Raw genomic sequence first — 23,834 nt, 5'->3', positions numbered from 1 at the left:
ATTAGGCCTAATCAAAATAAACGGTCTGTTTCCAATCAATTCCTCAGAATTCAATTGGACAATGTAAGGCAGTGATGTTGAGTGTATAATAAAACTTTTTTTTTTTTTTTAACTTTTTATTTAACCATTTTAATAATTTTACAGAACATTTCCTGACAGAATTTGAAGTAAGAGACATCACAATAAACATCCTGAGCATCATACAAGAAAAAAGTGTTAAGACATTACAATAAATAAATTAAATACAGAAATAAGTATTTCTGACATAACATAGTTATAAAGTTAGTGTTCATCTTGTAAATAAATAAAAATAAATAGTTGAATATTTAGACAATCAAAGAAATAAAATGTCAGAAGTATTGATAATTATGACAACAGGCAGAGTAGACAGTATATATAATCTGTGGCTAAGTGGTTTTTCAAATAGGCATCTCTTTCCGGCAACATTTCATCCCATCATCCTCTCCATCAGACACCCAGATATTGTGAAATGCAAGACCATCTTTGTATAAAAGTGTCCATATTTAGCTGCAGGCTTGCAGTCATTCGCTCCATCGTGTAGACATGTTTCAGTCTCTGGACCCATTGACCTATAGTTGGTGGTTTTACATCTCTCCAGTGCACGGTGATCATTTTCTTTGCTACCAGTAAAAGAACCCTCAGTATATATCTCTGATCTGCATTATATCGGTCTTTAGGTATGGCTCCCAACAAAAACACCATAGGTTCTGGAACCACGTTTACTTTCAATATAATATCTATTTCCTTTTTAATATTGTCCCAAAATCCTCGTATTACTGGACAATCCCAAAAAATGTGTGTGGTGTCTCCAATATTTCCACAATTTCGCCAACATAATGCTACATTGGGATTTTTCACATATGAAGAGATGATAAAGGGAGTATTAAAATATCTGATCTTCACTTTCCAGTCGAATTCTTTCCACAGTTGGCTGCTAATTCCCCTATGACAACCTATACATATGTCCACCCACGTAGAGTCTTCAATTATAACATTTAATTCTAATTCCCATTTTTGCTTGATGTGGTTCGTGTTTTGTAAGGTATCAATTACCATAATAAAACTTTCAATATCAACCAACCACCAACCACTTTCAACCCATTTTTACAGTGGGTTGCCATGGAGACACCCGACTTTGTCCGAGACAAACTAACTGAGTGGGGCTTCAGTGAGTTCATACAGAGATTTGAAGGTACTGTACATTCTGCATTAATTATTAATTATTATGACACTGAAGCTAAGCTATGAGGAATCTAACATAACTATTTTAGAAGTCAGTTCCTGATCTCTGCACATTTATTCACTCAATGTTAAATGTGCATATTCAGTCAATCAGGATTTGTTTTTCCATTTCAGATGAAAGCATTGACAAGGAGACTTTTCTAAGTCTTGGAGATTCAGACAGCATCAGTGTTTTAATTCCTAAAATTGGACCAAGAGTAAAATTCAAGAAGAGACTCAAAGAATACTTACAGGTAAGGTTAAAAAAAATCTATTTTTCAATGTTACAGGAGCTTAAACATCTTTCTAGGTGTTGGAAGAAGTCATCTTACAAAGAAATGTACAAAGAAGGACATGCAGCACAGAAATGGCAATAAACCATTCAAATCAATAAAAAAAACTGTATTGTTTCCATATTACTCAACAATTGAATCTACTTTTGCAGAAAAAGATTCTTGTATCAGCTTTCAAAAATGTTATTTCTGTTTTTTCAGCTTCCACAGCCAATTAAATATATATTGATTATATATTATATGTTGATATTGATTACAGTTTCAGGCCAAATTAAGATAAATAAAATGATGGAATTTAACATTTTTTATTGTTTCCAATTAGTTGCAGTGCATTAAAAAAGGCTTAAAAAAGTCAAGCAAAATAAAACTGCAGTATCAGCAACCCCTCAGTGTTTGATAAACATTGTTTTACATAGCACATATAATGTAAAATACGCTTCAGTTATGGGTTCAATAAACCTTTTTCATGTGTACAAAAAACTATTGTTTGGTTTTTTAATTTATTTTGAATGTGTTCAATTTCCACTTTTGCAGTGGAATTCAATGCAGACATGTGATTTTGTCCGGGATAAATTAACTGAATGGGATCTCAGTGAGTTGATTCAGAGATTTGAAGGTAAAATACTTTGTTACAGATCTACATTGTACATCCTGAATATTGACATTACATCAGTTAAGCCTGTTTGATAAACAATCATGTCCTTGATGTTTTCTATATGTGATTGTTTATATGAAACCAAAGCAAATGTCAATTTTATGTTTCTTTTCATTTCAGATGAAGGCATTGACAAGGAAACTTTCGTAAGTCTCGAGGAGTCGTGCAACTTAAACAATCTGATTCCTAAAATTGGACCAAGAGTGAAATTCAGAAAGAAGCTCAGAGAATATTTACAGGTGATGTGTTACTGTATGTTGTTAAAACACTGACATGAGCATACGTTTCTGACTGTATGAAATAAATAAAAAATAATTATCTTACATAATTTTCACCTCATGCATCTGAATATCTGTTTAAAATCCTTTATTTTTTTTTAAACTTTGTTAAATGGAATAACAGCAGCAGCAGCTGTCGCTCATAAGAAGAAAAAAAAAAATCTGAGATTTCGGTCAGCCAGACACCACACTAATGACACATAGTACAAGTAAACACCTTATAGAGACAGAAGAAAAGAGATAAAACAGCAAAATCGAATGACTACAAAATGTTGATAACAAATTATGGATACTGAAACAGATGAATACATAAATGTGTGATTATATGCAGATGGACCAATAAATATTACATTTATATCACCACTACAGGCCCTGCAAAGAAAGCATGCGGATTCTCCTGAAATGATGGACACTGAGGAGGAGACAAATTCAAACGACGAGCCGAGACCTGACCTGGTTAGTTCATGACATGCAAACTGAACAGAATGACACTAAATTTAAGGAATATTTTCACATTTTGTGGGGAATAAATACTTTATTTCTTACACACAGTTGAATAAAAAAAAAAAATCAACGCAACTATAATGTCTGTAAGGTGAAATTATAGGTAGGATACTAATTTATTTATATATAAATAAATTAGTATCCTGTCTTCGTTCTTTTGATTTGCCTCTAAGTGTTTTACTTGTTTAAACATGATCTATGTAAGGGTTTCAGACCATGACAATGTAAAGTATTACCTGCATTGAATTGCCTTTGTGTATGAAATGTACTATGCAAATAAACTTGCGCTGCCTTGTAAACATTAGCCGTATTTAGCAGCACAAAGACTGAATGGGGAGACAGCTGGTCTGGCTCTATCCAAAGGTGACAACATGCACCAACAAGCACCTATGATATAGGAAAGTATATTAGGGTTATGAATCTTTTCCTGAGTAACTCGAATCCTTTCCTGAGTAACTCGTATAGGACTTAAGTACAAAGCCTTCAGCAGATACAAGAAACATTCAGCATGTGCAAAGTCAATGTGAAAGACCAGTCAGATGTTGGCTTTGTCTTTAAATATCACTGGTGCAGTGCCTGTAGGAAGAATGTATTTATTAGCATGCTAATCGTGAGATAGCACATTACGCAGTATGCTGCACTAAAAGTACATTAACATGAACCCAGTTAGCTGATATACTATATTGCATGTAAGTATCTCATATCAAATGATTATGAGCATTACGCTAAGCAACATGAATGTCATCCCTGAATTACATAGCAATGCAACATAAGAAGTGAATGAAGCCAAATCTCCTCTTAGCATGCTAATCGCATTACAACAACGTCTGCAACTCCATACAACACTTACTTTTCATAAGGTACCACACCATCCAGCACATACACATTGAACATTGATATTGGCTGGAAACCATTTGAATATTATTGGAAAATCGAACCTTGTAGCCACTTTAAAACTCCGAAAGATAGGTAGGCTAAATATCACCTGTACTGACCAGGTGTAGGCCTATCACACAATGGGGCGGAGCTCCCCTAAAAGGCGTCCGATCAGAAACAGTGCAATGCCGCAACACGTCCTGATCATATTTTTAAAAATGAATTCAAAAATCAATCACAAGGATGCACACCTTCGTGCCATGTGCATGTACGAAATCTGAGGTCAGTCTGACTAACGGTCAGCAAGATATGCCCTGGACACACACACACACACACACACACACACACACACACACACACACACACACACACACACACACACGTTTCTTGCTTTTATAGAAAGATTTTGTGATGGATTTTTATAATTCACTTTAATATACTGCATGTTGCACATTCTAATGAGATGTTCTTATATGCAGGATCCAACTATGTTTCCATGGGGCTTTGAGTCTACTTCAACATCTGATCCCAGTCCAGACAATGAGATGGTAAGACATTACACTGTAATTCGTACTGAATATTTATTTTAAGAAAACTATGCACAGACAGGTAATGGAATTGTCTTTTGAAACCTGATTGTTATATTTGTTTATATTCTGGCATATTCATAACGTTATGGGTATGCCAAGTTAGCTCTAAGCCGTTCCTGTTTGCCATATACACCTATGGATGTTCAGACAACTATCACTGGATTACTGGAGGTGGAATTCACATAATTTAATATTGATGTGGTGCAATCATCCGCAATCATGGTTTCTCATACCACTGTTATGCCGATGATACCCAGCTATTCCTGTCCTTTCCACCAAACGACCTCACTGTCTCAGCTTGTATCTCTGCATTCATGCTGCTATCGCTACATAGATGACAGAACACCACCTTCAGCTCAACCTCTCTAAGACTGAGCTTCTGGTCATCCCGGACCGTCCTGCCTTATATCAGCCAAATAAAATTCCACTCAGATCCACGCAACTTTTCCCCACAAGTTCTCCCAGAACTTGGACAACTGACATCTTCTGATACAGGCTCTTGTGATATCACGTTTAGACTATTGCAACTCTCTATTGGCAGGTCTTCCTGCATGCACTACCAAGCCTCTGCAGACGATCAAGAATGTGACAGTGCGTCTGGTCTTCAACCGGCCCAAAAGAGCACATGTCACTCCATTATCCATCTCTTTGCACTGGATTCATGTTGCAGCCCGCATCAAATCCAAAATCCTGTCTCTTGTTTACAAAACAGCAACTGGCAAAAAAACCCCACTGACCTAGGTTTAGGGCAAAAAACTTAAATGTACGTAAATGCTGGAAGTGAAGCAGTTACGAGGCTGCAGTGAGCCACGGAGTTACATAAGTTACGGAAACAACGTAAGTTATGTTGAGAACGCAAACAACATAATTAACAAACCCTGAACCACGAATGTTACGTAAGTTATGTTCAAAATGGAAGTCAAATTTAAAAAACATAATTCACAAACCGTGAACCGCGGAAGTCATGTAAAATATTTACACGGGACACGAACCCCATTCTCCTCGGTGAAAGTCTGCAGTTTATTCGACTCCAAGAAGGGTATCATTTTTAGTCAAATTTTCTCACGCAGAATCTTTGCCTTTCCTTCAGCTCTCCCCTGCATCCATGCGGAAGATTTGGGCTTTTTCTATTAAGGACCATATGCTATAATTCCCCCAATGATCAAAATGCTGTCCACTGAATTTAAATATTAAAGTGAAGAGAATATTTAATTCCCCTCCCATGTAATGCTAATCCCATCAAGATGGGTCTTATGTTTCTGTTAACACATTTCTTCCACTCATTGTATTATACATATGTGTTTTGTCTTTGCAGAGTGAGGAGCCAATGTCCAACAGGAACTCAGGTAAAGACCTAGTTGCTGTAATACTCTTCATTGTGCGACACCAACTTACTGCCGCTGTGGGTGACCTAATGGCTCTACTGAATTTTCTGTGCCCTAATCTGGTTGTTGCATCCAAATATCTCTCTGATAAGATTCCCACCTTTTCGAGTGTGTTCTACTGCCATGAGTGTCAAAAGTACATGGGAGAACCTCCTGATGGTTCTTCTTGTTTGCACTGTGGCACAATGTTCAACAAAAAAAGCAGCTCTGAAAATGGTCACTTCTTTTTGTTTGCATCGCTCAAAGACCTTCTGAAAGATGTCCTTAAGAATTATGGCACTGAGTTGTTACCTAAAACAGTCAATCGTGGGAATGACATTAAAGATGTGATGGATGGGAAAATGTACCAGAACCTACTTAAACAAGGAACATTGGCTGGAGACGACCTTACACTGGTATGGAACTGTGACGGCGTACCAATTTATGACCCAAAAATGTCAATTTGGCCCCTTCAGTTTACAATTAACGAACTTCCTTACACACAAAGAAAGGAAAATGTAATAGTGGCAGGACTTTGGTTTGGCCCAAAAAAACCTGAGATGAACACATTTTTGAAGCCTTTTATAGATGAATGTCGTGATTTAGCCCAAAATCCCTTTCAGTGGAACGACAGCAATGGCAAAATTCACTCCTCAAAAGTCTTCTCCTTGGTTTGCTCCTCTGATGCCGTAGCCAGGCCACTCCTCCGGAATTGCAGCCAATTCAATGGTGAATATGGTTGTGACTGGTGTTTGCATCCTGGCAAGTCGGTTAAAAAAGGCAGTGGATACATGAGGTCCTACCCATATGATGAACAGAAACAAGTAGCCAGGTCAAATGAAATGTTTAGGGATAATGCGATACAGGCTCAAAGGTCTGATAATCCAAAAAATGGAGTAAAAGGCTTGTCCTTGCTTTCCATACTTCCTGTGTTTGACATAGTTTTTGGATTTGTACCCGACTACATGCACTCTGTTCTACGTGGTGTTACCAAACAACTCATGTCTCTGTGGTTGGACCCAGACAACTCTCTGAAACCTTGGTACGTAGGCCAACAGATTCCCCAAATGGACTCACGTCTTCGAAGTCTAAAGCCACCGTTTGAAAAAAAACACAGATCCCCTCGATCCCTAAAGTGTAGAGAAAATTGGACAGCATCAGAGTGGCGAGCATTTCTTTTATTTTATGCCATTAGTGTTTTGCCTGGTATCCTGCAGCCTACATATCTGAACCATTATTTTTACTTGTCGTTTGGAATTCACATTCTGCTGCAAGAATCGATATCCCAACATCACCTACAGCTGGCCCATGAGTCCTTGGTGCGCTTTGTAGAAGACATGAAAGTGCTTTATGGTGAAGAAAATGTGTCTTTCAACTGCCACCAGTTAATCCACTTAACTGAAAGTGTACTGAACTGGGGGCCTCTCTGGGCAACATCAGCATTTAGTTTTGAGGAAAACAATGGATATTTAAGGGCACTTCTTAAGGGCATAAATCCTAAACATCAACACATTTGCCAGAGGTTTATTTTATGGCAGCACATACCCAGACACTTCATTTCTTCAGTGTTTCAGAAACAATCTGATTTTGGTGAGTTATTAGCCAAGCTCACACCAGAGAAAGATGGCAGTGTCTCTGACAGACCCCTTGGAAAATCAATCCATCTGGATCTCACAGGATCCACAAAACAATCGATAGAAGAGCTCCTACATCGACCAGTTCTTGTCAAATCAGTAGAAGCTTATGACAGCTTCACTCTCGGACAAACTGTTTATCACTCTGCAAACTGTAAAGAGTCAGACAAGACAGGCTGTGCTGTCAAACTTAAAGATGGCTGCTGTGGAGAAATACAGTTGATCTTACTTTTTAAAGAGAACTGTGTTTGCACATCCAACTGTTTGTGCCAGGCGACTCCGATCATTGTGGTCCACCTGTATGACATCACACCTGGTACACTGTTCAGCGTAATGCATCCTAACAATACGTCTAAGACGATCTTTGAAAGAGTTGAAAGGACAGAAAAACCGAAAGCTTTCCTCTTAGAGGATATCAAGTGTAAATGTCAGTTTGTGAGTGGTTGGCTTGTGCCTGTACCAAACACATACGAGAGATATTGAAGTCACTAAAGCGTTTGCAGTAGTGATGGGACGGACTGTGCCGAGGCTTCGGAGCGCGTGTCCAGAAAATCCAGGAAGTCTTTTATGAAGCGTATCGAGGCTTGTTTCTTTTAGGGCGAGTGACGTCACTGATGACGCTTGAAGCCTCGCTGGTTCTGGGAATTTTTCGAAGGGTGTTATGAACAATATATAAAGTGCAATGGATCCCCGCGAAATTGAGTCAAAGCACAGTGGCAAAAATATTGTTTGATAAAAATTAATAGACATCATCATCACCCCAGCATTCATCAACACAATCACTGTCTAATCTTTGGAAAAAAATGCAACAGTTTTAACATAAACATCTCATGTCCCATTGGATTTATTCAAACATTGACTGAAATTATACTGACATGTTTTTTTACATTAATAGACTCTTACCATTACCCACACAGTAATCAAAAACAAATGAAATAACTGAACCACACATAATCAAATTAAATTGTTCTTGGCAGTGATTATTCTCAAGCTGACACTGTTGCAGACAGACAGGAGGCCAATCACAAATAGTTGAAATGACAATAAAGGTTTTGACCAGCAGGGGGGGGTTTTATGTGCACATGAAGCCTCGAGAAATAAACCTTTTTTTTTTACCAATTGGATGAAAAGCTTCAAGGCTTCATGGAGCTTCATCCGGCCATCACTAGTTTGCAGCATCAGGGCCAAAAACACAGGGGAAAAATGCCCTTTTTTGGAGCATGACGCTTGTTTATTTTTAAACTAATCCTAACCCTCACCCTGAACGCAGCAGAGTAGCTGGATTATAAGAGGCTAATGTTCAAACTGATTAACTTTAGGGTTTGTTAATATGTAACTTCTTTTACTACTGACTTGACTTCTGATCTATTTGGTTCACTAATTAAACAATTAATAAAGTACATATTGATTGTATTTCTGCCTGATACTATATGGCGTATCTTGATCTAAATGGTGTTCTTGCTCATTTTGTAAATTTTTATGAAAATCAATGTTAACAGTAATGTATAAATACTAAAATGATTTTGCTGTATTGTGATACAAATCACTGTTACTGAAAGAACTACATGTAAAGCTTGTTTACTTTCTTATTTTTTTAAATACTCAGATTATGATAGAAAGACATGTGTCAGTAAAATGCTGCATATTGTGAGTGCTCTTCTTGCTATTGAATTATGTAACATAGTAACATTGTAACTGTAACCAAATACAACACTGTAATTAAAGTCTCACTGTTTGAAATGTGGTTGTAAAAGTCCTTATGTCTAACAATGGTACACTCACCTTACCGTACATTATCATCGATCACCGACTCTTCCATGCACAAATGTTACTTGCACACTGTGGAGACAAATCAAAACATCTGTTCAGTGATATAAAGATCCCGAGGCCTGAGGGGAATACTGCAGAATCAAAGATCTTTGCGCACAGTTACATTTAGATAAATTTCCATTAGCTCTAGGAGCAGAAAAGTTAGTGTACCTGGAATAAAGACTTAATTTGATAAACCACAAACACTAACTGACTTAAAATTCCAGCTGGTTAAGTTGGTGTCATTTTTGAAAAAGAGATTTCAGTTATCCTTACAAACAATGGCACTCTGCTCTTTCTGCACATTACTGTATATCTTGACTCACTGAATCTTCCATGCTCATTCCTACTGTGGAGATAAATTGAAACCTCTCTTCAGTAAAACATGGGCTTCTACTGCCCTCTAGTGTTCACAGCAGGGAAAGAGTTATGCTGCCTCCACAGTGCAGACACTCTGAACCAAGGCCAACCGGCTGTTCCACGATCCATTAATACGGGCTGCTTATATACTTTTATGGCCTGAGGTGAGTTAGCGTTGACTAGACACGGAGTGGATCGGCTTTAGCCTCAAGTGAAAGTTGGTGTTAATAATAGTTTAGCCACCTCTGGGCATACTGGTGCTTTATTTTTGGGGGGCATACTGGTGCTTTATTTTTATTTTTAACAACCTGACGGACGCTGTTGGTGAAATGAATGTAGTGGAGTAAATGCTGACTCGTTAAATAAAAATTCAGTTTTTCTGAATCGACGACATAATGTCATAATTTAGAAGTTTTAAATTTGTTTGAATTTTCTTTAAATTTGCTCTTGTTTTTCTGATTTAATCACAATTATCTATTTTTTCTGAATTAATGACAATTACGAGTTTCTTTTAATGAATGGCATAATAAAGACACCTAAGAGGACTGAGTCATCCTTAACGTAAGCAATTTTATTGGTTGTCTGGTTTTTTTCTGAATTTTTTCAGTAATTGAGGGCTTTTAAAAAAATGAAGTCAATGCATTCAAGTCATAGACTGTATATAAATAATGGACGTAGTCACTGTGACATCACCCATTGGTTTGTGGCCCGTTGGAAGCCTCGAGTTCAGGGGTTCACCCCCTGGCAAATACTGTATATATTGTTAATTGTCAGTGTGAATTTAAAAAAAAAATAATAATAATAATAAAAAAATAAAAAGCCTCGAGTTCAGCGTTATACTCGTCGCCATCTTGCGTCGCCATCTTGTTTCCGGTTTGCGGAGCCCCAAATCATACTATTCTTTATCTTCTATTTTCTTCTAAATGGGGCCACTATTAGAACTATTGACATTAAATTGTCTTGAAGATGATTTTTCACTAGCGATTGAGACCATATTGTTGTCCTGAAAAAAATTCTGAGGTAATAAATCAATCAATCAATCATTTTTTTGCAGCCAAACTTAGCACCCCCTGCTGGAATTTTCGGTCTCCAAGCTCAGACACGGAGATTGCCGCCTGATTCAAGTCCGTACTCTGGGCCGTCACCAGAATTTTAGAAATACTGCAGGCAGATATCCTCAGGCCAAATTGTTTCTTAGAATTAAACAAACAACGAACCTGTATGTATTGTTGTCCAGTGCCAGGTAGATACTTGCAGTGGAGATTACTAAAAACTCTCAAATTTTCGAGGAAAAAAAACTACACACAGGTGTTTTCACTTGTGCCTGATTAGACCTTGGGCTGCCAGTGGGCGGGGCTATGAGGTCACCTGACTCTATGAGCCAATTACAATAGTAAAGGGTTTGCACTTTTTAACTAATGATATGTAATATATTTTGTTTTGCATATTTGATTTATAAATAAATGTTGAAGCTACTAAACGTGTTTACTTACTGAGGTTGAGAATAAAGGTTTGTCATGCTTAAATAAAAAAATAAAAAAATAGTAATTGTGAAATTTGTCCCACCCAAACAGGTGCCGCAAAGCTCACGAGATGGAGGAAAATGTCTCAGACCCACACAGTCACTATAATCAGTCATTTCAGATCATTACAAAACCTCTAAATTTATGAGCACAGGGATGGATAAAATGACAGATACAAGACACTGGTGTATGCAAATCTCTACAGAAAACTGGACATTGTAAGCCCCATGAATTTGCATATTTAAGTGGAGTGTAAATTGCATTGCATCAATTAGTCTTTAGTGCAACAGTTCCATTTTTGTGTTTACTGTGTATGTTTCAGGCATAAATTCAAGTTCATTAAGTCATCAAAAAGTGATTTAAAATGCAGTAAATAAATGTCTAAAGGGCACTCAAAATGTTTGGTTTAAAAAAAAAGTACTGCACTTTATTTAAGGTTTTTACTGCAGAATGTAGCATGGTCAGAGTCTAGTTGAGGGCATTCTGGGAAATATGAGATCGTGTGGTCAGGTCGTGTCAGTTGCATTAAAGGTCAGAACAACATGGTTGCAGACGAAGAATATGGGACTTCAGAGTCACAATATTCTACATGTGGTCCAAGCGACACACATAATTTTCCTTTATATGGTAAATCTTTATGTTTAACATTCTCAATGGACATTATGGACATTGGTGATGCATTTCACGTTATTTTATTTCAGCACTGTGCTAATGTAGTAATGTGTTCTTGAAACTTTTATGTCTTTGTTTTTGTTGTAGTTTTCATGGTGTCTGCTGAAACGGAGAGAGAGCACAAATAAACCTTCAAAGACATCCGTATGAATTTCGTTAGACCGGTAGTTACACTGACTGTTACACACTAAACTCACATACTTGCATGTTTCAGCATTTTTATTTTTCAAAATGTCTAAAAATTCAGTACATGGTAAAAAGAAGTTGAACTTAAAAAGAAACATTTGTAGATCTCAGTGGAGCCCAGACTCAGCTTGAAACACAACATTAATAGTGAGACAGCTTTTCAGGATCAACCAAACACAAAACATGAAAAGAAACTCACATTTGCACAGGAAAAAAAAAAAAAAATCCACTTCCTACATGCAGGCAGATGTTTATGTTGACTACAGCGCAGATGATTTTATTTCTGACGAGTCCGTGAGATCTGGGAAAACAGGAGCCGATCTGGCATCAGAGAATCTTAAAGATCACTTTGTGTCAGGAGGCAGGAAACTCGTCTATCTGGAGGAGTTAGAGCTGGAGCGAGAGCGGTGACGCCTTCGACCAGGAGATCTGGAGCGAGAGCGACGCCGTGCTGGGGAGCGCCTCCTCGGGGAGCGAGACCTATAATGACACAAGAAAAACCTCAGTTTTTAAATGACCCGCAGAGGTCTCCTCCTCTCCAAAACACAATGGACCCACTGATTAAAAAAAATGTCAAAATAAAAAATAAAAAACACCAAATAAAGCAATGTTTTGTGAAAATTTGACTTAAAACAAGACTGGACAAGACTGTCTTCATACACTTCATTATAGTTTAATTTTTCCTCATCTTTCATATTGTAATATAGTTAAGGTTTAAAGTAAAAGTTTAATATAGTTTGGGCAAGCACCTTTTCTACTACACTCCACAGAAGTTTGGTTCTTCAGAAAAAGGGAGAAGTTTTGTTGGGATAGCAACCCGATCCTAGTCACATGCCTCATCTGGACCTCTTTTAGAAAATTACTGTTCATGACATCAATATTTCTCAAATATGTGTTTTATTTTTAAGGTATATTCAGATCATGAAAACTTTCCAAAGCACTTTAAGACTTATTTTAAATTTAATTCTCATGTTCACTCTTATCCAACACGTCAATCTTCCATCATCCAATATTTCTTACATGCAGAGGTCAATTTATTGTTCAATTTAAGGACTAAATCATGGAAAACCTTTTCCCATCTGGCAAAGAACTCCATCTCTATAAAAGGTTTCAAAAGATGTCTAAAAGCCCATTTAACTGCCGTTTTAAAATTCTAATTCACACACAAATACACTTTTATATCATGTTCATTTTTGTTTTTTTATTGTTTGTCTTTATTATAATTTGTTGATGTTATACATACGTTTTTTTATATTATCAGTTTATTACTTTATTATTACTATGACATTTTAGGTGGAGGTTTTAAATAAGCCCATCTGGGTTTTCTGCCTCTCCCTGCACTTTACACTATTTGTTATCTTTGTCATTTTATGTCATTCTAACTGTGCAAATAAACCTAAATCTAAATGTATGGCTACTTTTTGCACACAACCAGGCTGACACACGTGCAAAGGGCATAAAACATTTGGGATTATGCAGGTTCAAAACTCAAAAATATATAATAAATGCAAAAAAAATATGCATAATAGGTCTCGTAGTTTTTAGACTTTTTAATGTGGAAATGTCCTATATTATACTTTAATGGAAATATGATATTACTTAAATGTAGATGGACATAGCGACTCTTCTGCTACTAAAAAACATTCAGTGTACCTTCTCCTCATGCGAGGTGGACTGCGACGCCACATAGGAGGTGGTGGGGGCATTCTGCGAGGGGGGGATGGTCTACGGGGTGGAGGGCGGACACGCTGAGTCAGCACGGCAGATGCACTGATTTCCTGTCCATCGATCTGACCTAAAAACAACAACAACAAAGTAATCACAGAAAGTTATTCAACACAAATGCATGAAGAGTAATACTGCCACATAGAGACACTGAAGGAAAACCACCAGTTTACCTCCATCCATGTGTTTGAGGGCCTTCTGAGCCTCCTCGGGAGTCTCAAACTCCACGTAAGCGTAGCCCCTGGACAGGTGTGGGTGGACTCTGTCCGATGGCATGTCCACCATTTTGATTTTTCCATAAGTGGAAAAGATCTCCTGGATGTGGTCCTGTGCAAAAACAAGACACACAGTATGCTTTAAGGACCACAAAACAGAGAACTTTTTTTTATCCGTTAGAGGAATTTTTGTTGTTATTGTTGATGTACACCGTTCCAAAAAAGTTGGAATACTGCATCAATGTCAGAATAACTGTATGTATTTTCTAAAAACAAAGGCATATATATTGGTTTTTCACTGTATTTAAATAAATCTAGATCCTGAAAGATTTGAAAATCATTGCATTCTGTTTATTTCGCTTTTCACAGCATTCCGCCATTTTTTAAAATCAGGGTTGTACAAAGTAATCTGAATTCATACATAAAATAAACTGCTGACAACATGACTAAGGCAATAAAAGGCCTGTTTACAGGACAATAATCATAATAATATATATATATATATATATATATATATATATATATATATATATACACATACACATACAAGGGGGGAGTTATTGTGTACATTTACAGAATCTGTAACCTGTTTTTTCTTTAATTACAAATGTCAATAAAAAGATTTTTCTAAAAAATAATAATCATAATTAATTAAAATAAAGGTACTTTGTTCCTGGGGATTGTGATGGTGGGATTCTTTTCCAACTTAATGACATTTCAGGGGTTAGTGCTATAATCTCAAATCATGTTTTATGATGCATTCTGCTATAAAAAGCTTAACACTTCCTTCACTTACCTTGGTGACATTTCTGGTCAGCCGCCCTAAGTGAACTTTAGTCGGTTTGGGGCTTGGGCTTCTTTTCCTTCGCTCCTTATCCTCTCCTCTCTTCTGTGTTTTGGACCTGCAGAGTCAAAAAACAAAACATTACTTTGATTCATTGTGACTCAAACCAGAGAAAATATAAGACATTACAGTGTGTAAATAAATCAAATATAAAGAGCGTGTCTTCACACAATATAGGGATGAAAACGGGTGTGTGAAATGACAGTACGTGGTTATTGTTGACGTTTTATTTTTTAAATGCATTATTACCATTTTTCTTTTTTGTGTGTGTTGTTGTTTTGTTTGTTCATTGTTGTCTCATTGTGACTACATGGGTGTAAGTGTACTTATGTGTGTGTAAGTTAATAACAAGTTATGTATGTTAATAATGGTAATAACAAGCTTATATACTACATTACTATGTGTTATACATACATATATATATAAATATTATTGTTGTTATATAACTGAATATAATAAATGAATATAGGGAGAAGGGGTGGGATTTAATAAGCTTTGGCTTCTTCCCACTCCTTTTGAACACAAATAAGTGTTGTCTTGTTGTTTCATTTTGTGTTGTTGTCTTGTATTTATTGTTGTTTGTTTTTAATTGTTCATCTTTTATTTTGTGTTTGAATAAATTCTCAATCAATCAATCAATCAATGCGTAGCTGCTTTAGATGAAGTGACGTACGCCGAACGGGAGCGGCGGCGGTTGTCATGGCGTCGTCGGCTGGGGCTGGGGGAGCCTGAGGAGCTGGAAGAGGAGGAGGAACGGGAGCTTGAAGAGCCGGAGCGGCTGGAGCCGGATGAGCTGGAACCACTTGAGGAACCGGAGCTAGAACCGGAGCTGCTGCTCGAAGTAGAGCTAGATCTGGACCTGGTTATCGCCAAAACAAAGACAAACCATGTTTGATTTTTAGATTTTGTCACCAACATAAACACTATTAATCACAAAAATAGTCAACTTAGAAAACAAACCTGCTGCTGCTGCTGCCGGTGGAGGCACTGCGGCGTTTCCTTGCCTTATCCCGTCCTCTCTCCTTGTCTCCTTCCTTTGTACCGGTCTTTTCTTTGCCTCTGTCTTTTGTTTTTTCCTCTTCCTTCCGCTTTGTGGGTGATGGCGCCCTGAGGTGAGAGAAAAACTGCTGTTACTTTTAGATCAGACATCTTATGAATACTGTGTTGCTGGATCTCAGTTTCCATACATTTAGAGTCTAATGTGTCAACAAAAAGTGAAAATTGCATGCAGCAATACGCCAGAGCCCAAAAAAATCTAGGGTTCCTACACTCTTTCCAAAGTCAGATTCAAGCACTTTTCGACTATTTTCAGGGTGTATTCCTGAGCTTTTCCAGCGCATTAGCTGTGATTAATTGCATCTTTATATGCAGTACATACAGTATACTAATTATTCCACTTCTTCATCACAATAAATGAAATGTTACTAAAATTATGTTTGTGAAAGCATTGTAAAATAGGGTACGGAATTAAAGTGTCACTGTCACTTTATCACAAAATCCAACACTTTTTTCAGGGATTTTTGGCCTTTTTATGACAAAGAGATCAAAATCATCTCTACAATTACATAAAATGAGATTTAAAAAACTTCTGGAAAGCTGGAACCAATAATAAATCAGATATTTGGCTGATAAATGACTGACAATGAACATTTTTGGACATGCATTTCTTGTTGACTAATAATTATTTCCAACCTAAACTAAGCTATGTGTAACGGTCTCCGTAACACGTGAATAGAGGTAGACCGATATATCGGCCGGCCGATATAACAGGCCGAAATTTGCATTTTTTACAACAACATACACAGTTTGCTATCCAACTGTTAATATGTTTTGTTTGTTTTGTTAATAAATGTTTCTTTTTTGTTTAAATTGAGACTTGTGTAACATTTCTTATCATTGTGTCATTTTTATCATGTAAATGGAGGGAGAAAAGGCAATATTGGCTTCAAGAATTGGCCAAAAAAATCGGCAGCACATTATCAGGGATCGGTTAAGACTGATGTCAAAATAATCGGTATCGGCATCAGCCTTAAAAAACCCGTACCGGTCGACTACTACACGTGAATATGACCAATAGGCTTGTAACAAGAAATAAACCTACTACAAAGAGCTGGCAAATATAAAGGAGTGAGTAGATCCATATAAACAAATGTATTAAGAGTGTAAACTTCTTACTTAGAGTAAACCTAGACAAATAGTTAAACCGCTGCAATACTGCATGAAAATATAATATAAAATATTATTTCTTAATAAAATTGAAGTAATCATCACCACCCCAGTATTCAATAAAAAAAATCATTGTCTAATCTTTGGAAAACACTCCAACAATTTTAACATAAACATATCATGTTGGATTTATTCAAACATTGGCTGAAATCATAATGACACGTTGTTGTTTTTTACATTAATAGACTTTTACCATTACCCATAAATTATTTTTTTTTTAAAAAAGATTAAATTAATGAATTAATGAACCACATAAAATCAAATTAAATTGTTCTTGGCAGTGATTATTCTCATGCTGACACTGTTGCAAGACCAACAAGAGGCCAATCACAAATAGTTAAAATGACAGGTGAAAGAAGTATCTTTTAAGATAATTCACAAAATGTACACATCTTAAGTTTTTTTTACAACGATTTAAGAAAGACATAGACTTAAACTGCTCTTTCTGTGGACATATACTGTTTGGTTTCACTGACTTTCCTTTTGCAAAAGAAAAACAACACTATATCATCAATCTCATGATACAGTTATAGCCAAATGGCATATCCATAAATGTCGTTACGTTAATCAAAAACCTCTCTTTATTGTCTTTGAAAATGAAACCAAAGAACATATTAAGTCTATTAAGAAATCTACCAACATTAAAGCTATAAAAATTGAATTAATGTACACTTTACAATGTTTTTGTATGAAAGCTTGCCTTTGTATTGTTGAAACTCCCTGACAGCGTTTTGTTGGTGTATTGTCTTGTATTGCACCAAGTTGCTTTAATAAAGTTTAAAAAAAAATAAAAAAATAGTTGAAATGACAATAAAGGTTTTGACCAGCAGGAGGGTTTATGAGCACATGAAGCCTCGAGAAATGAACCTTATTTTGAACCAATTGGATGAAAAGATTCACGGCTTAATGAAGCTTCATCTGGCCATCACTACTATTAATATTGAAACATCTCAGATTCTAAACTTTGCCAACAAAAATGGTTCTTTCGGAGAGAAATCCGCCGCCATTGATATTCATTCAGCGGACTCCTCAAAACAAGGAGGACCGAGCCACGCTTTATCCATTACTACTCCATTCATAACGGCACAAACGATAGAAAATATGATCATTTTCTTTTCGTGTTTAAAAATATGTACTCCAATTTAAGCTAGCTTGATTGCAATCAAATAAAAGGCGAAACTTACATAATTTTCAAACGAGGTGATTCGCTTCAACAACCGCTCGCGGCCTGAGGAAACTGTCGCCCGGGTGATGACGAAGTAGCGGAAGTGACGTGTACACCTGAGCGCCACATACAACTCATTTGTTTATTTATGTTGTTGTCGATTAAAAAAAAAATGTGAGTTGATGTGTGTATGGCTAAATCGTAGCTATGCTAAGACGATTTATTTCATCACGATACGTGAAATGATTTAAACACCAACCCACCTTCTCTTTTGTCGCCACGGTGAGCGCTTTACTTTCTCAATGTATTGTTTCGTTAGCTGACTAGCTAGCTAGCTAACTCAGCTAAATGATGTTAGCGACAAATATTTTCTCCAGTTCTGTCTGAAGTGTGTCTATGGTAACCACTAGACATGTTACATGTTCACCAAGAAAACATATGCGACAACAGAATATAGGCAGTTGTTACGATCTCTTTTTATGTGTGGATCAGTGTTTATTGTAGCTCACTTAAAGCTTTATTTTTTTTTACTGAGATATGTTTGTACCGTATAATATAATACAATACAATACAATACAATAAATCTTTATTACCCACCATGGTGGAAATTTGCCTTTGGCTCACCGTAAAGATGCAGAATTTCATTAAAAACATACAGCAGTTGAGAATGCAGTATAAACATGGGATAAGAAAAGAAAAAGACAATTAAGAGCAGTTCAAAGTTAGTGCATCATTTATGTTGAGTTGAGGAGGCGAGTAGCGCTGGGGATAAAAGATGTTTTAAAGGCTCCCTTAGCTAGTGGGACCCTGTAACGTCTCCCGGTGTTGTGCCGTATTAAGCACCCCTGCCGTGAAAAGCACCCCCTCGTCGCGCATGTGGAGAGGACGCTATAAACTACTACCAAACGGACATATATTACCCACAGATCTCTTATTCACGAGTAAATGTCAAAAAGGACTAAATGCTCATGTTTAATTTACTACAAATGACAACGTACACACAATGACAAAAATTATATTCTCATTCCATGTCACGTTCTGTTTAGCGTCCAGTTTTGTGTTAATGATTCATGTTTAAATGCGCTCATGGATTCCACAATAGTCATACTTTCCCACAATCACAGTCACAGATAACAAAAATCGGGTAAATGGTTATTGATGTCATTAATTAATAGCCTGCTTACTGTGTTGTCTTCCATAATATTTGTAAATATATATAATATAAACTCCTAAGTATGTGTTTGTGTGAGTGTATATATATATATATATATGTATATTGAAGTGTCAGTGTGTTGTTTTTTTTCTTGGTCTACTTATCATTGAATATAAACTCCTAAGTAAACTCCCCGCGACGAGGGGGTGCTTTTCACGGCAGGGGTGCAACACCGGACTTCAGGAGCTCGAATTGGTTGGTTAGGGGGTGGGAGCGATCTGCTGTCATTTTCCTGGCCTTCCTCATTGTCCTCTCTGTGTGAATTTCTGTTAGTGACTTTTGGGGTCGTCCCACTATTTTGCTTGCCCTTGACACAATTTTGTTTAGTTTGATTTTACATTTACAACTTAAGTAACCAAACCAGACAGGAAGATGGAAGGTGAGCACACTCTCTACATGTGTGGTGTACACTAATTCTAAAATCTTCTGGCTGACCCCCAGGCTGCTCAGCCTCCTTAACAGCTTGAGTCTCTGTGAACATTTTTACAGAATTTCCCTTCGGGGATGAATAAAGTAATCTGTAGATCTATCTAAATACATAGTCTGTGTTTCCTGTGAATTTCAGTTGGCCATCAAGCACTGTTCCCAAATATTTAAAGGTTTCGACAGTTTCCACAGTTTGGCCATCGACGAGAGTGTTTCTTGATACGAGTTAATTTAATTTGATAAGAGTGACAGGTTACTGCTAAAACGGGAACATTTTGTAAATATAAGTAAATAATTAGGAATTAGTAAGGATACCATAATCATAGACCAGGAAGATCTTTATTGCCATTATACTCAAGGACAATGAAATTGCGGATGGCTTCTCTTTTGCTTTTGCAAAAGAAAAGAAGAAAATCGCGATGAGGAAAATATCAGAAATAGCAGCTTAAAAATGTATTCTTGTTATGTACATGCATCTGCAGGTAACCTACAGGGAGGTAGTTATTGAAAATACTCATTTAATAAATTGCTTTTATTTACAGTTTTGTTTAAAAGATGGGGTGGTGTGTCTTGTCAGTAACTTATGAATCTTCTCAATTTCAGTGAGTGAGAGACCATGGGCCGGTTGGATGAAGCCGCCAAACACAAAGTGGTGGAGTTGCGGAAGGCTGGCCTTAGCTTCCGTAAGATCAAAGCTGTGCTGGAGCTGGAGAACATCAAGGTGTCTGCCCAGGCCATCTACCTGTTCCTGAGGGAGTTTCAAGGGAGGCCGCCAGGGAGGGTTAGACCCATGGAGGCTGGAGGCAGCACATCATCTGCACAGGTGCAGCCTCGGGCAATGCAAGACAGCTGGAGTAACATTCATCTCCAAAACCTTCTGCGAGAGGCATCTCACCAGGCTAACCTCACGGCAGCTGCAAATTTTGCAAAACAGACTTCCTCAAATCAAGATGCTGGTGCAAAGCCGTCCGGGTCTGGGGAGACCAGCGGAGGAAGCAGGCCAGAGCAGCAGCACGAGAGAGATAAGGAAGAAAATGACATCCAGATTGTTAGTGTCACTTCCCTTGCACAGAGCAACCAACAGAGAGTTCCCCAGTCCACTGTAACAAGAGCAGAGGCCGGCGCTGCGTCCGCCACACTAACAGCTTCTGGAGCATTCATGAGGAGAAGAGTTACACCTTCTCCAGCCACCAACTCAATGCTGGCAGCTCGAAAGAGGCTTTTGGATAAAGCTCTGTCTCACAGGATGAAGGTGCTTACTTAAAGACCATTTCTCCCACGTGTCACAAACCTAAATGATATGTCTGTAATTAATGTTTACAATAGCACAAAAACTGTGTGTCAAATACCACAAGAAACAATTCATCTGCGAGTCTTAACTTGCATTTTTTGTTTTCAAACAGTCATTCCAACAGGTGGCGTCGTTACTGAGGAGAGATCCTTCAAGTGTCCAAGGTGCGGATTTGAGAGGTACAATGCCACAGCCACCTGAAACGTATGATCTGACCACTGAAAAGGTGAGAAAAGAGCAAATCTAAGCAGCACTTTATTAATGACAGACTTCAGTTACTTCTTGTGACCGTGCAACAGTACATGTTAAGTCCAGGGTTACGTTTTTATACTGAATCTGTTTCACCAGTTGCGTTTACCAGGTAGTATTCTAGCTTTTGTCCTCACCATATTCTGGGAGACAGAAAGAATCTTAAATTAAATTATTCAAAGTTTTGTATTGATAATAATAATAATAATAATAATAATAATAATAATAATACATTTTATTTGTAATGCACTTTACATTACAGGAAATCTCAAAGTGCTACAGGTTAAAAGCATAACATTCTAATTATAAAAAGGATTTTTTTTAATAACAGAAAACATACATACATAATCTAAAAACCATCTAGATGGGAGGAACCAAAGGTTTTGCTAAAAAGGAATGTTTTTAGTCCTTTTTTTAAAAGGATGTTATTGATAACATTGCATTACTTTTTTCACTGGTTTCATTATACTTTTGTCATGTTGTGCAGACTGTTATGGAAGGTCAGTCTGGTGGAGGCATCGCCCCGAGGCGTTTCCTCACACAGAGACCAGGTCTGTCTGTGCGTTCCCTTCACCCTCTCCCTCGGGTCGGCATTCGTCTTCCAAGCCGCTCACCAGCATCTTTAACATCCTCGGCTCCTGGGGCTGCCATCATCCGTCTACAGACCCCCGGAAGCCAGGGGAGCGCTCGTATTGAGGGAAACCCGAGCCCCCAGCAGGCGGCCCAGGACACCGGAGGGAGAGGCTGTCTACAGGATCAGATTCAGACTCTGGGCTCTGAGGTGCGCAGCTTGGGTCTGGCAGTCAAGATGCTGGTGGAGCAGCAGTGTTGCCTGGAGAGGGAGCAGACTCAGCAGACACACATTCAGAAACAGATCCTCAGCACTCTGCAGAGCCTCGCCACCAAACTGGGACGCTGTAGCGTTGTTCAACAGCAGCACAACAAAACTCCGTCGCCCTCTAGTTTGCCGACAGCTTCTGCATCTACCTCCTTCAGCCAAGACACATTCAACTTCAGTCAAGGCACGTACACTCAGTGCAGCCAAAGCCAGCCAAGCTTCAACTCTTTAGAGAGTTTAGAAAATGTAGAGGCCTTTAAACTGCCAGGACTGAGCCCTTCGAGTATGAACGGGTTTCCACCATGTAGCAATGCTGAAAATCTCCCACTTACACACACTCCCTCTCAAACACAATCATATGTAACTGCATACTCACAGCAAAGCAGTCAAACGATCATGCCACCATACACACAGTCCTACGTCCCCACATACACCCAGCCACATTCTCAGACTTTCAGAGGATCAGAGGGTAAAACCTCTGATTTCAGCAGCTGTTCAGGAAGGACTCTCCAGGACTGCAGTGTGTCCACGCAGCCGGTGATGAACTCCAACCACTCCTCACAGGATCAACAGATCAATATTATCAAAGTGGAAGGACCCTAGAGGCATTCACATGCCACAGATGAGTGTTTTTGGGGACCATAAGGGCTTGGATGTGCTTTTTTTTTTAGAGTAGAATACTTATTTAAGACACACTTAATGTTTTTACAAAGAGCATATGCTGTAGCATTTCTTAAATTCATTAATTTTATTTCTAAAGTACATTTTAAGAAAATACAAATGGCAATAGAATGCAGTGCTATAGTAATTACGTGCTATGATTTGTCTTTATTTTAGGCAATGATTAAACAATTATAAGAAAAATGATTATGTGCAGGCACTCTGACATTTTTAACACACTTCTTGTTCATTTTATATCTGTTATTTTTTGTATCTCTAGGACTGGCATTATGAACTGTTAATTTTCATACTTGTATGCTAACCGATAAAAAATAAATAAATAAATAAAGAGATGGCTATGATCCAAAGCACGTTCTCATTTCAGTGTGTGAGGAGTTATGTTATATGTACAGTATGTAATGTTTACAGCTGAAGCTTACTAAAGGTGTTTTTCACATTGTGATGTGCACTGAAAGAGTTAAGTGTAGTTTAATCTATAGTCAGAACTACAACAATTAAGCTTAAATTGTTTTTTTTATCTCATATTTATTGGTGATAACCAACAAAGTTACAATTACACAGCAAACAGAAGAAGAGGGTCTTCAAGAACATACAGTATGACAATATAAAAAAACCTTAAATCTCCTTAAATATGTTTTTCTTGGTTCCAAAATCACTGTTTTGGTGTTCTGCTTTGACCACAAGAACCTAAAGTATATTTTCTCAAAGCCAAATGGCTGAATTCACATCAAGACAGGACACCAGGCTGTGCCAAATCTAATTGATTAGGAAGGCTGTAATTTAGTCCATTGTGACATGTATGGTCTCTTTGTAGGTTAGAGACATTTCATCTCTTCTTGATAAGATTTTGTTCAGAAACTGCCTCAAAGCAGAGAGTAGTGTTCATTTTTTTTAGTCATTCTTTAACCCTCTGGAGTCCATGAAACCACCTGCACATTACTTCTCCAAGACATAATGAATGAAGCAACATAGAGT

The 23,834-nt window shown here is 37.6% G+C and overlaps 3 protein-coding genes across 3 annotated transcripts; 2 read left to right on the top strand and 1 right to left on the bottom strand.

The window, feature by feature from the left end:
• The first annotated feature begins 4,306 nt into the window (after positions 1-4,306).
• On the top strand, positions 4,307-7,919 carry LOC131983425 (uncharacterized). Its single transcript, XM_059348135.1, has 3 exons — positions 4,307-4,396; positions 5,754-6,236; positions 7,710-7,919. The coding sequence occupies exons 1-3, from the start codon at positions 4,307-4,309 to the stop codon at positions 7,917-7,919; spliced, it is 783 nt and encodes a 260-aa protein (XP_059204118.1).
• A 4,082-nt stretch (positions 7,920-12,001) lies between these two features.
• Positions 12,002-18,276, bottom strand: LOC131984031 (RNA-binding protein with serine-rich domain 1-like). The gene is made up of 7 exons (XM_059348893.1): positions 18,181-18,276; positions 15,731-15,877; positions 15,444-15,629; positions 14,723-14,828; positions 13,885-14,038; positions 13,640-13,781; positions 12,002-12,466 (listed from the first exon to the last, which is right to left on the bottom strand). Coding segments are annotated over exons 1-7 (843 nt in total). The 5' UTR covers positions 18,183-18,276; the 3' UTR covers positions 12,002-12,360.
• LOC131984030 (uncharacterized) lies at positions 18,259-23,206 on the top strand. Its single transcript, XM_059348892.1, has 4 exons — positions 18,259-18,443; positions 20,404-21,052; positions 21,204-21,317; positions 21,828-23,206. Exons 2-4 carry the CDS (start codon positions 20,417-20,419, stop codon positions 22,779-22,781), a joined length of 1,704 nt encoding a protein of 567 aa, XP_059204875.1. The 5' UTR covers positions 18,259-18,443; positions 20,404-20,416; the 3' UTR covers positions 22,782-23,206.
• The last annotated feature ends 628 nt before the right edge of the window (positions 23,207-23,834 follow it).

Source organism: Centropristis striata, chromosome 13, assembly GCF_030273125.1.
Source record: "Centropristis striata isolate RG_2023a ecotype Rhode Island chromosome 13, C.striata_1.0, whole genome shotgun sequence".
Lineage (NCBI taxonomy): Eukaryota > Metazoa > Chordata > Actinopteri > Perciformes > Serranidae > Centropristis > Centropristis striata.
This window is presented reverse-complemented; position numbering and strand designations above follow the sequence as displayed.